This window comes from Asterias rubens, chromosome 10 (assembly GCF_902459465.1).
Source record: "Asterias rubens chromosome 10, eAstRub1.3, whole genome shotgun sequence".
Classification (NCBI taxonomy): Eukaryota; Metazoa; Echinodermata; class Asteroidea; order Forcipulatida; family Asteriidae; genus Asterias; species Asterias rubens.
Window position 1 is genome coordinate 14,328,320 of NC_047071.1, and position 16,388 is coordinate 14,344,707.

Here is a 16,388-nt window from a genome sequence, read left to right on the forward strand (position 1 = left end):
AAAAAAAAATAAAATAAAAAGCGGTCCTATTTGTCGAGAGGTGTCAGGCCATTTTTGTAAGATTGATGCTCAAACGTACACAAGCGTATGGGTGTTTTTATTTGGAGGGAGAGTAATTCAATGGGCCTTAGGACAAACCTGTGCTAAATTGAGCAAAGGGAAAACAGTTCAGGAGGTTTTTTCTCCACAGAGCTCAGGAAAGTACTGAGTACACAGTGCTAATACACATCAGTGTATATTGGTAAAACCAAAATTAATTTTCTTTATCCCATGGCCGATTTCCATCTATTAAAATTTTTAGAAGTCATTTGATAAATTCCTCTTTAATGTAAAAAGCTGCGAGACTTCCAAGTTCTTTTCAATATTTGGCATTTTGCACTGTGTGCTATGGCAGTTTATTTATTACGGTGCAAGCCTACAGCCATTTACCATTATAGGTCCTAAATTTAGAAACTCAACTATAGACACTGTACAAACATCTAAATGAAACACAAACTGAACGTTTTATTTTCAATGCAAACAACTGATTCAATTATGTACGTGCAGGTTCTTTGCAGACTTTTTTTTTATTTTAAAGTCAACAAATGTCCTGCATTGTTATTATAATGAAGTCAAGTTTGTGTTCGATAGCCGTGTAAATAAAGGTAGTGCTAATAGACTCAAAGTCGTTTGTGACATGGTGACCGTTGTAAGAATTTCCATAATAAATATAAAATTAAGAAGGACTTGAAACTTTGATTGGTGGAAGTATTTACTATGAGAGGTTTGTTCGTAACACAATGTGAATATGTCTTTTAAATAGTGGTGGGTGTAAAATGTAAAAATCTTTTCAAATTAGTTTTGCCAATGTTAAATGTTTTTTTCTTCAATGGATATTTTCTTTAAAGGGAAGGCGTAATCACTCTTAAAAATTAATGGCAACAAAAACTGACGTGGTTAGAAGTAAACGGCGTTTTAAGATACATTTCACTTTGAAGTAATTGTGGTTACGGAAAAGAAATCACTTTTAATCCAGCCAACATTTGAATCTGAGCAGCATTACTGACAGTAGCATTTCTCATATTGTGTATTTCGATTATCGATTATTCTTCCTGCATGGACATAATTGCTCCAGATATTCGGGGATATCTAAAAAAAAAAAAAAGTTGACCACCTTTTAAAATGAAATTTTTAGGGGTCAGTTTTATTGTTGTATAGGAATAAAACAATCACCTGGTTTCAAAATCCAAAGGTTTAAAGGCTCCCTCTAAGCTTTCAGATGTTTTCCTTTACTTTGTGCATAACTTGTGGTCAGTTTTTTTGTATTTTATATACTTTAAGTATTATATCTTTATAAAAGTAAACAGCTTCGAGCTGAAGTGTGCGCCACACAAATTTGATGTTAAAATTGAATTTGTGAAACCCGATAAAAATGAGAGCAAATGATGAGATGTGCATTCGATAACTCTTCCTTCATAAATCGTGCTGTCTACGTGTTGTTAAGTGAAGGCTATGGTCAGATCAGTGATTATAAAACTATCCAATGACAAAGTTTGTCCTCAAGCTAAAAGGGCTGAAGTAATTATATCTAGGAACTGGTAGTTGAGGACAAAATGAATATCACAGATGAGGAATGTTATATCAGGGTTGCTCTAAGATGCAGAGGAATGTTTGAGTTAGGAAACAATGTTATGTACTCTTATACTTAGTACACCCAAGCTATGTCATATTAAAAATATGGTACACACAAATATGTTCCTAGAATAAACTGACTTATACTTTAAAGTGAAACTATGTTCCTTGCAAAAATGTTTAGTGTGCCACTTTAAAGGGTGTGCATAACATTAGTTGTTACTACAAAATAATGTCATAAAAAAATATATTCGTAGAATAAACTGACATAATTGAAAGTGAAATGATGTTCCCTGCAAAAATGTTTAGTATGCCACTTCAAAGGGTGGGCATGGACATTGGTTATTAATACAAAATATAATCACAGATTCTTCCTTATGGTCATACTGGGAAACTCCCTTTGAAACATTTTTGTAGTTTGAAATGCAACCAACCGATTGAGCTTAATTTATTGAAGGTTTTTTATAACACCTGCATGTTGGGTCACGTCAAGTGTGGATACTGGTCTTTGACAATAACCAACATGACACACGTGTTTAACAGCACAGAATTAGCCCAATTATGCTATAGGCTTAATTAGACTCGACAACTGGGGGTCAACATTGTCAGGCAGAATAGGAAAGAAAATGGGAATACTTTTTCGAGTACAAGGGCTGACCTTCATGTACACTACATGGTCTAGGCTTGGGTATCACACATTTTCAGAAAACAGACTAAAACTGCCTGCATTGTACATTTGATTTTCAGTGTCTACAAGACTACATGTGTTTTTACTATCTGGGTGCAACCACAAAAAACGAATCCCACCCCCCCAAAAAACAAAACTTTATTTTCTTGTCAGGCTACTGTACTTTTGGGATTCCTCAGTTCTGCAATCAGAAATGTATCAACAAATGTAAATCCATGTTCATCTGTAGTAGATTATCACTCTCAATCCATCCTTTACACTCACAACCTCTACTTCAATGGAGCTGCAGTTCTTTCAACTGCATACTTAGGCAGTCAATGAGACTTTACAAATTGGGGTTTTAACTGGGTTTCAAAGGAGGTGGGTATTCACAATGAAGGCATGCCACAATGCATGAGTTGTACAACCAAGGTACAACGTGTCTGGGAAACACAGCTTGGGATTTTACAAGATGTCAGTTGGAAGACGAATTGAAAATCCTTTCTCCCCATGCTCTTATCAAATAAAAAGAAGACTACTGCTACTGTCTATATGTAATAGCAGCAGTCCTTACTCTATGGTAATTTGTAAACAACCCTTTCAAAAGCGCTTGTTTTTCTTCTAATGACATGCAAAATCAAAATAAGAAATGTTGTTGTGTCCAAAGATATATATAAAAAAAAAATAAAAAACCCCAGTAAAATTGGAAGTCGGTTATAAAATTCCTTCCTATGTATCTTCCATACCATCATGTACAAGATCATTTCCCAGGCTGTACTACACAGCAGTTACAGATTCAATGGCTCCTGACTGGCACACCAAACGACAACAACCTTAGTGTTGAAACTTGGTATTAGATGTCATGAGACATCATGGTGGCAGATGATGACACCAATCCAAGCTGTCGTAGTCTGATGACATACAAGATTTGATTCTAGGTTATAGTAAGGTTATCTGTCTTCCGTGTTTTCTTACACATTTTTGTGTGTTTTATTTAGAAAAGGTGCAGTTCGTAAAGGTTTGTGAACAATTATTTGTCCTAATTGAATAATCTACTTGGGGCAGCTCTTGCTTATGGACAGTTTTTATTTTGCAATCTTGACTTACAGACCAAAAATTTTAGACATCATAATTTATTCTACAGTGAACAAAACTCCCCCAAAACCATGACTTTTAATTTATGTAAAAATAAAACCGACGCTAGACAATTTCATCTGTTAAATTGTTTTCAATCTGATTTGATTTTTTCCTGTTCAGTAATGCTATACCATTTCCTAAAAATAACTCAACTGGTTTGTTATATTTTCAAATGCCACAATATAAACAACGTTCCAACTGTTAGTTTTACACCTATCTGAAACATAATATATCACACTTCAATGCTTCTAACCGACAGTTGTAATCAATGAACCATGTCCGATTGCACCAATCATTAAAGGTAGTAATAATAATGGATATTGAAATAGATTTAATCTTACACATAACCATTTCATGAGAGAGATAAACTAAGCATTTCATTGCCGCACACTCAACCATTTGCGGAGAAAGATAAACTAAGAACTTCACGACTGCACAAACAATTTCCCACCCATCATGCAAAATAGAAACATTAAAATACCAACAATCACATAAATACCAGGCTTGCTCCACGTGTCCATCCATCTATATCACAGACTCATCAAACCAGGCTAGAAATTCAACCAACACAGAAAGCAACACTGCACAAAAAAATTCTCATCCATCTTGTTAAAAAAATAAAAAAAAAAACATTTCAAAAATACCAACAGTCAAATTTTACCAATCTCTTACTCTACGCTTCCATCCAATTCACAGACTCACTAAACTCAGGCTAGAAATGCAACCATGGAGGTAGAAACATGATGCAACCAACACAGAAAACAACACTGCACAAACAAATTCTCGTTCATCTTGTTTAAATAAAAAAATAAAAAATTCAAAAATACCAACAGTCAAATTTTAACAATCTCTTACTCTACTCTTCCATCCAATTCACAGACTCACTAAACCCAGGCTAGAAATGCAACCATGGAGGTAGATACATGATGCAACCAACACAGAAAACAACACTGCACAAACAAATTCTCACCCATCTTGCTAAAAAAAAAAAAATCAATTTAAAATTACAAATTTCTTACTCTATGCTTCCATCCAATTCACAGACTCACCAAACCCCAGGCTAGAGAAATTCAACCAACACAGAGAAACCAACCCGCACTTGAAGGATGCAGAACGTGTGTACCTCACCTAGTATGAGCATGGAGCTCCACGGTATGAGTGTCAAGAGAAATACAATCCCAAGTCGTTAGGCGGGACACCATACCCCCCTCCTGCCTCCAGATTCTGACCTCCAACAAAAAATTTCAGGCAGAAATTCACCGATCCTGAAGTGCTCCAGAGAGAAATTTTACCAAACGGTTTGACTGGATAGAATGGCTACTCAGCAGAGTGTGCTGTCAATTGTAAAGTCAGGCAATCTAGGTGTGACAAATAAGGTTTGTTTGCTTCCTGCCTGCTCTCTCTCTCTCTCACCGTGTGGCGTCGTCATTGTCAGTAGAGAGGACAGTCCGAACTCCAGAGTCTCTCCACCTACCTTCCCCAATGAACAGCATCAATAGGTTTAATCAGGTCGGCCAACTGGAAACTAAATGATGTTTCCTCAGGCATGAAGTCATTCTTAAAGGCCACACAGTGTGGGGATTTTGTTTTTACGCGTGTTGTGATTGTGACAAAGCAATTGTGAGGGCCTTTTCAATGTTTAATAAAAATGAAAATTCAGCCTGGCTCAAATTAATCTTTGTTCAATCTGTCGGGTCAAAGAGTGTGTTTTGCTGGTAATATGATTTCATTTTATTTATGGGATATTTCTGTATTGAAACTTAACAATGAAAAGCATTGGGTTGAATGATGGCACAGAGAAATAATTCTTAAAAGTGTGTTTGTTATAAAACTACACGCTTTTTGTTTCATCCTTTTTTATAACTATATTCCCAAACGATGAGCAACAAAAATATTCTCCATCCAAAGCTTAACTCTGTCTTAATGAACTTCTTCAGATGTAATGCAGACAGTTATACTTAAAGGCAAAGTATAACTTTGTTTTTTGGAACTGTTTGATCGTTTAAAGACGCTCGACACTATTGGTAATTGTCAAAGACTAGCCTTCACAGTTGGTGTATCTGACCATATGCATAAAATAACAAACCTGTGAAAATTTGAACTCAATCGGTCATCGAACTTGCGAGATAACAATGAAAGAAAAAAACACCCTTGTCACCACATGAAGTTGTGTATGTTTAGATGGTTGATTTTGAGACCTCAAGTACTAAATCTGAGGTCTCGAAATCAAGTTCGTGGAAAATTACTTCTTCCTTGAAAACCATAGCACTTCAGAGGGAGCCGTTTCTCACACTATTTTATACCATCAACCTCTCCCCATTACTTCTTCCTTGAAAACCATAGCACTTCAGAGGGAGCCGTTTCTCACACTATTTTATACCATCAACCTCTCCCCATTACTCGTCACCAAGAAAGGTTTTATGCCAATAATTATTTTGAGTAATTACCAATAGTGTCCACTGCCTTTAAATTCTATATAAATGTTGATACCCAAATAAAACCATGGTGGCCTATTCCTACTTCCATGAAAAAAATGACCCATGAAAATTTAATTTCAAATGGTGGTAGCGTTTTTGAAAATTTCACTGAAAATTTTGAGCGGTTATGTTCAAGCAGGAATAATCCGTAATTGTAATAGACACTCTGAGAAACCTTTCATGCAGAAACCTTTCTCAAATTGGAATGCTTTTGAATCCCTTCACTAAAACAACATTCCTTTGAAGGAATGTTATACATCATCAACAGCTGAATTGCTTCTTACAAAGTTAGTTTTATGGTCACTAGTTTTTGGAGTAACAACCAAAGGTATACCGTTCCTTTAAAAACAAAAGAGGAGAGTGGACATAAATTTGTCTTTCAAATCTTTTAAAAGTAGAGAAATGAATTTTACTCTTAAAAAACCAAAACCAAAACCAAACATGATGTCTTTATCCCTTTAAAGGAACACGTTGCCTTGGATCGGACGAGTTGGTCTATAAAAAGCGTTTGTAACCGTTTTTTTTATATAAATTGCATATGGTTGGAAAGATGTTTTAAAAGTAGAATACAGTGATCCACACAAACATGCCTCGAAATTACGTGGTTTTCCTATTAATGTGCGAACTAACAACACGGTCGGCCATTTATGGCCGACCGTGTTAGTCGACGAGGTAAAACGAAAACCGTGCAATTTCGAGGCATGTTTGTGTGGATCATTGTATTCTACTTTTAAAACATCTTTCCAACCAAACGCATTTTATAAAAAAACGGTTACAAACGCTTTTCATAGACCACCTCGTCCGATCCAAGCCAACAACATAAAAATTCTGTTAAATAGAAACTGTCATAAGTCATGGAATAATTCAATTGCAATCAATACCAGCAGCAAGACAAAACTTTCCATGTGGAAAATCAATGATTAAATTTAAAATGCAAATTCAAAAGTTCACTTGTGAGAAAGTGCACCTGTAAGAAAGTGGATTCTATGAAGAAAATAAAAATCAGTGGGTAAAGAATTCCTAATCACATTACAAATATATGTTTATAGAAGGTCAAGTTACTGATTATGGATTTTCTGTCAGACAATAAAAAATAGAAGAGTTTTGAGTGCCATTTTGAGTCCAATGTATGTGACTATAAAAATAACACGTCAGTTTTATGGGCATCTTAAAGCACTTGTTATTTTACAGCAGGTATAATGAGCTACTTTGAAATGTGTGTGAAATCAGACATATTTAATCATTATTTAGAAAAGTGCATTTTTCATGATTTTTTGTTTGCATGGAGATAAATCCCTACATTACTAATCTTGCGACACGGTTTCTACTTATAATAAATCAAGTGGCGATGCAAAGATGTTAACACTCTGAACCTACCACTATGTAACTCGTATTAATCTTAATTGCTAAGCAAAGTGTGGAAATCAGGAAAAAGCACAGACAATTAATCACGACCCTGTGTCTTACAACTTAAGTAAACAAAAATAAATAAGTATCACCTGGCACAGGAAAGTACTGGGTACACACACAGTAAGGTTAAAACCAAATAATAATCTTAATCCCCAAGCATGTTTCACATCAAACAGACAATTTTTTAGTGCAGTGGACACTATTGGTAATTACTCAAAATAATTATTATCATAAAACCTTACTTGGCAACGAGGTAATGAGGGGAGGTTGATAGTATAAAACATTGTGAGAAAGGGCTCCCTCAGAACTAACGTAGTTTTCGAGAAAGAAGTAATTTTCCATGAATTTGATTTCGAGACCTCAGATTCAGAATTTGAGGTCTCAAAATCAAGCATCTGAAAGCACACAACTTCGTGTGACAAGGTTTTTTTTTCTTCTCCATTATTATCTCGCAACTTCGACGACCAATTGAGCTCAATTTTTACAGGTTTGTTATTTTATGCATTGTTGAGATACACTAACTGTGAAGACTAGTCTTTGACAACTACCAATAATTTCCAGTGTCTTTAATCCATGACCAGTACTGTCTTCCGGAGTTGTTACATGCATCGTAAAACAAAATCCTGATAATTTGCCCATAACCACTAGGCTCTGATTTCATAAAACGGAAGACTGATCTTAAGATGTGTATCAGTCTTAATTGCTAAGCAAAGTGGTGAAATCAGGAAAAGCACAGACAAATCACGAGCCTGTGTCTTACAAAAGTAAACAAAAATAAATAATTATCACCGGGCATAGGAAAGTACTGGGTACACACACAGTAAGGTTAAAACCAAATAACAATCTTAATCCCCAAGCATGTTTCACATCAAACAGACAATTTTGAGTGCAGTGGACACTATTGGTAATTACTCAAAATAATTATTAGCATACAACCTTACTGGTGATGAGTAATGGGGAGAGGTTGATAGTATTAAACATTGTGATAAACGGCTCCCTCTGAAGTGACATAGTTTTCGAGAAAGAAGTAATTTTCCACGAATTTGATTTTGAGACCTCAGATTTAGAATTTGAGGTCTCGAAATCAACCATCCAAAAGTACACAACTTCGTGTGACAAGGGTGTTTTTTCTTTCATTATTATCCCGCAACTTCGACGACCGATTGAGCTCAAATTTTCACAGGTTTGTTATTTTATGCATATGTTGAGATACACCAACTGTAAAGGCTAGTCTTTGACAACTACCAATAGTGTCCAATGTCTTTAATCCATGACCAGTACTGTCTTCTGGAGCTGTTACATGCATCATTAAAAAAAAAACAATCCTGATAATTTGCCGATAGCCACCAGGCTCTGATTTCACAAAGTGGAAGACTGATCATAAGATGTGTATCAATCTTAATTGCTAAGCAAAGTGTGGAAATCAGGAAAAAGCACAGACAATTAATCACGACCCTGTGTCTTACAACTTAAGTAAACAAAAATAAATAAGTATCACCTGGCACAGGAAAGTACTGGGTACACACACAGTAAGGTTAAAACCAAATAATAATCTTAAGCCCCAAGCATGTTTCACATCAAACAGACAATGTTTCTTCTTAAGTCTTTGCAAATGAAAGATTTTTCTGCAAAATATACCTGAAACATTACCCGTTTTTGCAAAATTTACTACCCTAACCTTCCAATCACACTCGGTCACTCAAAATATTCATCATAACCATGAGTATGAATTCTGATATCTAATAAACCGAAATATATTCACATGGTGCATATATTCGACCTGAATCCCCCGAGCCAAGAAAAATTCACCCCGTTTTTCCGTTGATATAAAAAAACATATTCCCTAAAATGTGATTGAATTTCCAGCTGCCTTTTAAGATTTCCATCTTGAATAATTATTAATAAAAAATAAGAACTCTCTGCACGCCTGACCTGCGGTGAAGAGGGAAAATTAATTCTGTGCCCTGGTTTTTTTTAAAAGGTAGCTTTGCCTTAAAGGTAGGGTTCATGTTTGCGTTTGGCTTGTGCATGTGCGGCGTTTTCCAGTTAATTAATTTGATATCAAATTTGTAGCGCTAATGAAAAACAGGAAATGGTGCTTGAGTTTGCAGACAAATCTGGTACCCATACTTCATGGTTGATTAGTTGAAAATATTTCACAAGAAGTTGAAGAAGAAGAAAAACAGGAGGCTTTTTAATACTGAAATCTTAACATTTGTATTTCATAATTAGTTAGAATAGTGAAGAACGTATGTGTCCTTAGTAAATGTAAAAAAATACATCAATTATGTGTCCACGCTTTTGTAGGGCACATTTCTGAAAAACAACTGATTCTACTTGACACCAATTTGTGTAAAAAAAATAAAATAAAATAAAAAAAACCCCCATATTTCCTCAGAAAATTGTACTTTGTAACTTCATTTACATTGTACCTATTATTTTCCGAGTTAATATTGTTAGAAAACGAAACTTAATTTCCAAAAACCTTAATGATATTAAGTTAATGAACCTAATTTATAAGTTTTAAGATATGAGATAAAATCTTGCTTGAGAAAGTGGCCCAAGAAAACCCCCCAATAATAAAAAAAAAACAAAAAACTCTCCTCCAAAATACTACTGACAGTTTCTTGAAAGAAGTCTTAACCCCTTATTTTAAGGAGTCAGTTTAAATAGATATACACATTCAAAACTTTAAAAAGAAATTTGACCTTACCTTTATCTCCAGTACTCCCTCATCCGGGTCGTCTTTTCCTTCAATACTTGTATCCAGTGAGTCCCCAACAGAGGGTGGAGGTGGGATTGATGGAAGAGGTGGTGGTAGCTCATCTTCATCATCAGTTTCATTCATCCGACTGACAGGGCTTTGAGTGGACACCCTCGGAGGTGAAACAGCTGGAAGGGGAGGGGGTGAGCTTGCTGGAAGAGCGGGAATGTCCTTCTCCACTTGAGCAGTGACTGGCAATTTAGGAGGTGGGGTTTGACTAAAGTTCTGTGAAGATTTCATTACAGTTGGCTCAGTGTCTGAGTTATTTGATGTGTTTTGTTGTTCTAAAGTTTCTCCTAGAACTGGGCTTCTTAGACTGTCTGTTGCACCCAGCATTGCGATTTTAAGAGTTGGGTTTTCAGCAGACATTTCTTTTGTCACTGTCTGCTTTCCATTCATCGAAGGACTTTGTTTGCTTTCATTTTTTTGTGGGGCAAGCCTCGGGAGTGGCTTTGGTGTCAAGGGCTTTTTAACCATCGTTTGCTTAGTGTCAAGATTTGAAGCCATCTTGAGAGGTTTTACTTGTTGGTGAGAGTTACTTTCTTTTGTTTCTGGACTGTTCACTTCTTTCGGACTCTCTTTATCCCACGGGAATTTCAATCTCGTTCGGGCTGTCCCTGCAGTCCCTGCCGGGTTAGTCTTTGTTGATAACAGAACAGGCATTGATTTGGGGCTGATTGGGGAGGATCCAATCTTCGGCAAACTACTGTGAGTGGGGCTCAACCCACTTGTTGAGGCAGACAGCTTCTTAGGAACTGAGAGGCCTTTTAATTTTGAGGTTCCAATGGGTTTAGGGCCCACATTGTCAAGTATTGATGGTTTCTTTGGAAAGGAGCTCATTCTAAGTGGCGGAACAACTGAATTCTTTTCAGGAGATAGGAGAGTTTTTGGTTTAGGAAGAAGGGACATAGGAACAGGTTTTTCAGAGAGGGGAAGAACGTCAGCTTCTTTTACAGGTAGTAATTTTTCTGAAGATGCTGTCGCTGAGTTAACTACATCTGAGCTCAAACCAAGACTGGGTGTTGATGACCCCTCAACATCTTCTGAAGCAGGCTTATTGACGATGTCTTTCTTTAGACCAAGTTCTCCAGCTGAAAGCTTCACCTTAGTAGGTCTTGGCTTTGGGACCGGTTGCATTTCCTTAATCAACAGAGACTTCTTCATCTCAGTTACAACTGGACTTGGTGGCAATGTGTTGACTACAGGTTTTGTCTCAACTTCCTCAGCGCGTTTTGGTGTAATCAATTCTTCCACAGGGCCAGGAGACGATCTCAATGCTCCTGCTCCTTTTGGAGTTGAACTCTTTGGCTGAAAAGCAGCGTCCGATGGTTGGCCTGGCGATGTCATCAACATGGGGTTGCTTGCCAGTACTGGCGATAATGTCTTGTCAAACATGGCTCTCTCCGATGGTTTATGAGCATTAGGAGGTGGAGTTGTCGGAGGAAGAGGAGGTGGGCTACCTGGAAGGGGAGGAGGATTATCTTCATCGTCATCTGCGCTGTTGTCAATTGTTGGAAGCACATCACTTGTCTTTTCAATGGAAACAATCTTTTGCTCTGGTGAGTCTAAGTCTTGAGTAGATAATGATATGGTTAGGCCTTCTTTCTTGATAGAAGTTGGAGTTGTTTCCAGTTTATCTTCATGATCCTCTTGTATCAGTGTCACTGGAGATTTGGGCGATGCTAGTGGGGTACGGCGTTTAAGGACGGGGCCAAATATGGATGCCCGCTCTTGAACGCTGCTTGGAGTAACCGGCTCATCTTCATCCGATGTAAGAGGTTTGGGAGAAATGCTTGGCTTTAGAGTTGATGAAATCAAATCAGGTTTAGTCGTATCTCCTGACTCAAGCTTAATGTGGATTGGTCTTCTAGTAGCTGTCTTCATCTTGTCATTGGGATTCGAGATTTCTTCAGCTGGAACGACTGCTACTTCAGCAGATTTTTCTAATGGCTGGTCGGCACTGAGCTTTAGTAGTGTGGGCGAGGGGGCAGGGGAGCTTCCAGCGCTTGGACATTTGGAAATTTGTTCAGGTGACTCATGACCATCTGGTGGTAACCTTGGGGATAGCGGCGTGCCTGTCTCGCTACTTGAAGAATCTGACTTGTCTAATTTGTGCCGACGTGCAGAGACAGAGCTTTCCTTTTGGGCTTTAACAAGTGACTCATCAGGACAATCCTCCGGATGTTTTTTAGTTTCTTTAGCCTTCACTTCAGGTAACTGGGAACGTTCTTGGGTTGATTTGGCTAGGTCTGTTTTTGCCGAGGTCTTTTGCTCTGAGTTTCCAGCTTTGTGCCGATTCTTACGGACGTGGCTGGGTACGATTTCATCATCGCTAGAGTCTTGGTCAAAGTTGAAATCAAAGTTGACTTTAATTACTTTCTTGCCCTTGATGGCGCTATCATCTACTGAATGACCCCTCTGGAATAAGCGGAGTTGTGAGGTGTTGTTGGAATTACTGTTGGTCGTGTTCAGGTTGGAGAGTCTCTCAGGCTCCTTGAGGCGACTCTGGAATGGTGTCAGAGGCTCATTCCCAGGAAGAGGAGTTACTGCCTGGAAGTCCTCATCGGAACCCTGCTCCGATGCGTCGCTCAAGTCGAGTGAAGATGACGACTCGCTGGTAACACGCTCTCTTGGTAACTCCCCTGTAATGATTGGCTGGTGTTCCTTTTCAGGGGAGGAGCAATTGCTGGAGTCGTCTCCAAACCCAGTGGGTGGTCTCATCAACAAAGAAGGTTCCCTCCGTGGGGAACTTGATGTTGGTGCTTGGAGGATGTCAGGGTGCCTTGATCCATTTTCAGGGTCTTGTAAGATTATTTCCATGCTATTTTCCATTAATGAATCGTCCGTGTTGTCCATGACAGACGCAAAGATGTTTTCAACTGCAGAACTCAAGTCACTGGAATCATTAAGAGTGTCCTTAGATTTTTGATCTTCTCCATCAGCAATGGCGTCTTGCTGACTGGCCGGTGGCGATAATGGGGTCTTATATTTATCTGGGTTTATTGTGAGAGGGCTTGGCGACTTTAAAGGCAATGAGAGTGGGCGGAATGGGGATAGAGATCGTTGATTCAACTTCAGTTTAAGGCTGTCAGAGTCTTTTGGGGAATGTACGCCTGTTCTTGCTTTAGCAACAGGAATGGATGAAAGTGTCTTGGGTTTTGCTAGTAGAGGTAGACCCTTCCCTGTTGCCTTAACGGAGGAAGGTTCACTCGCCGCTGCCTTCTTCGGTAAAAACATGGACCTTGTCAGGTTTGAGCGCAGCTGATCATTTTCCCTTGGACTCATCTCTGCATCGCTTTCCTCCTTGGAAGATCCGACAGCAGCATCTTGGGCAAATTCCAAGATGAACTCCTTAGGGGGGCTACTGGATGGTAATGGAGGAGGTGCACCATCTTCCACGTCGCTGTCGAGCATTTCATACGGCCGACTATCATCATGAGAAACGGAATCTACCATTGGAGGAGGAGGGGTGAACACAGGTGTATCATTCCTCAAGATGACCTCATCCTCTGCGATCCCTGCCACTCTTGGATGCCCGAGAACTTTCAGTGAGATGTCCGTCTCAGGATGCGTCGAAACGTCAGATGCAACAGCCATCTGGATTGAATCTTGGACGGGTGTTATCTTTTCATCATCTCCAGCAGCTTCATCTCTCATCTCCTCTTCCTCCTCCTCCCCTGAGAAAAGGAGATCGTCGATATCAGTGATGGGAGGGTCGCTTGTATCCATGGCCTCTTGCTCTTCTAAATCTAGCCTCGTATCCTCATCATTTGGATCGTTCAACTTTGCTCCTTGATCCGTTTGGTCCTCTATATTGAATTTTGGAAGTGGCATGGAGTATCTATGCACCAAGACACTTGGCTCATCTTCGTCCTCATCAGTGAGCGCGGTGTCCAGCATCAGTAGGTCTCCTATATCATCATCATCATCTTCATCTTCTGATGATTCATCGGGATACATGGAATGATTTGGGTTGGCGAGACACATCTGTTTTGGCGTCTCATCAAAAGCTTCTGGAGTTTTTTTGTTCTCAACAGATCTCTTTGATATCTTTGACTCCACATTATCATGGTTGTCTAATTGTCCAGATTCACTCTCCACCGAGGAATCATCCGAATGTTGCGCTGCTGGGGAGTCTTTGTTATATGTCTCGATAGTTTTCCATAGTTCTTGCGTCCTGTAGTCCAATGTTATGCCATTCCTCTTCTCAGCATCAGAAGTGTTCACAAGTCTCTCTGCCTTCATTAAGACAGGGTTGGGATCACTTTGCTCGATCAGATCCCAACACTTACTCTCAGACCGTGGACTCGGGTTTGGTTGCTGCGTGTTTTCATTATCATTCTCCATTTGCTCTTCTGGGGCTGTGGTTTGCTCACGAGGAGAAAAATCTGGAGTTAGCCTAGCAACGACTACCTCAATGTTCAGCGGAAGCTCAGAGAGCAGCTTGACTGTCTCTGCGTAAGTCATAACCTGAAGAATACTTCCGTCTACGCCCAGGATGGTATCGCCGACGCAGAGACCACGTTCTCCGCCCGTAGCTCGTTCAGCGGCTCCACCAGGGATGACATTCTTTACAGAGACTCCCTGGATGGTGCTGTTAGGCCCCTTAGTGTGCTGAATATTTAACCCCATGCCGAGCCTCTCTCCCGGGCTTCGATGAATCTGTAACACATCGATCTGCTTGTCGGGAGCTAAACTCTTGAAGCAACTTTTGTCGCTTTCGTCATCATCCGACTTCTCATCTTTCTCTTCGCTGATGTCGCTGTCCTGGCAAGAATGGAGGTATGCTTCGTACTCGTTGGCTAGGTCTGACCCTGCCCGACCTTTCCGCCTAGAGAGGTCGGGTCGCCGACCTGGTCGACCTGCACCTCGTGTGGGAACCATCTCCATAGACCCATCGGTCTCTCTCTCCATACTACTGTTCAATTCACTCTCGGAACCAGATTTATACGACTGACCGTCCATCGAGGACGTAGAAGACGATGATAACGATGAAAACTTCTCACTTTTCAGGGGTTCGAATTTCTCCCTTGATAAGTTCATTGTTTGGATGGTTGCCATGGCAAGTTCACTGACAGTTGGTGAGATGATGTTATTGTTCCTCGGAAGGTTGACGTTGATGGGCGGGGAAAGGTGGGTGGAGGAAATAGTTGTGCTGCGAATAACTGGTTCAACTGGATCTGAAGTAATTGGCACTGAACCGTCAATTGCGAACTCTTCATTCTGTCAACACAAACAAAAACACAAAAAACATTGTCACTCAAAAATAGTCTACTAAAATAAATCTATAATGTGATCAAATAATCTGCTTGCAAACATGTTTGGTAAGTACAGAAAATAGAAGGAACACAATTACCAGTAACAGAATAAACAAAGAATACAAAATAACTTATATGTCCATTCAATATACCAAAATAACACAAAAGTTACAAGCGCACACGGGGAGCTTTTTAAGATTCTGTTTGCCTTTGAAATGTCCATGTGTTTCAATAAAAGTTTAGGCAAAACGCCAGACCTTTCTTCCACCAGGACAGTTGTAGTACAGAGCAACTTAAGCACAAAAAGCATAAAAAATACACTTAACAGAATAAGGTTACCATCCAAAATAGGATTCCACATGTACTATTTGTGACTGGTTTCCTGTTTATTTTTGTTCAGCAGAAAATTTCTAAGCAACATTTGCTGGTTAAGCAGCCCTATGAATGTGTGTTGAAGATGATGAAACTTGTACAAATTAAGTTTCCATTTTTTTTGTGAACTTTAGGAAATTTAGTCTTTTAGAAACTTCCCATTCTTTCCTGGAAGCTATCTTGGCTTTCCATCAGCTATCCATGTCCTTAAGGACACTGGACACTATTGGTAATTGTCAAAGACCAGTTTTCTCACTCTGTGTACCTCAACATCGGTCGTCGAAGTTGTGAGATAATAATGATAGAAAAAACACACTTGTCACATGAAGTTGTTTGCTTTCAGATGCTTGATTTCGAGACCTCAAATTCTAAATCCAAGGTCTAGAAATCAAATTCGTGAAAATTACTTCTATCTCAAAAACTACATTACTTCAGAGGGAGCCGTTTCTCACAATGTTTTATACTATCAACATCTCCCCATTATTACTTGTTACCAAGCAAGGTTTTATGCTAATAGTTATTTTGAGTAATTACCAATTTTATCCAATGCCTTTAAGATAGAAATCGAGATGTAAACTATCAACTCTGTAATTTATTCCAACCATAAATCTTCCTGAGAAAAAAATTAATAAAAAAAACCAACAGAATCTGCCGATTCATACTGTTCTGTCAATACTGTCTTTCAATTCAGG

At 38.8% G+C, this 16,388-nt stretch overlaps 1 protein-coding gene across 2 annotated transcripts in view; it reads right to left on the minus strand.

Moving 5' to 3' along the window:
- LOC117295418 overlaps positions 1–16,388 on the minus strand; it is a 103,840-nt gene that overhangs the window by 10,241 nt on the left and 77,211 nt on the right. For both annotated transcript variants that reach the window (XM_033778068.1, XM_033778067.1), the window contains one exon: positions 10,016–15,289. In XM_033778068.1, the coding sequence (XP_033633959.1) occupies positions 10,016–15,289 (5,274 nt within the window). The remainder of the gene's footprint in view (positions 1–10,015; positions 15,290–16,388) is intronic.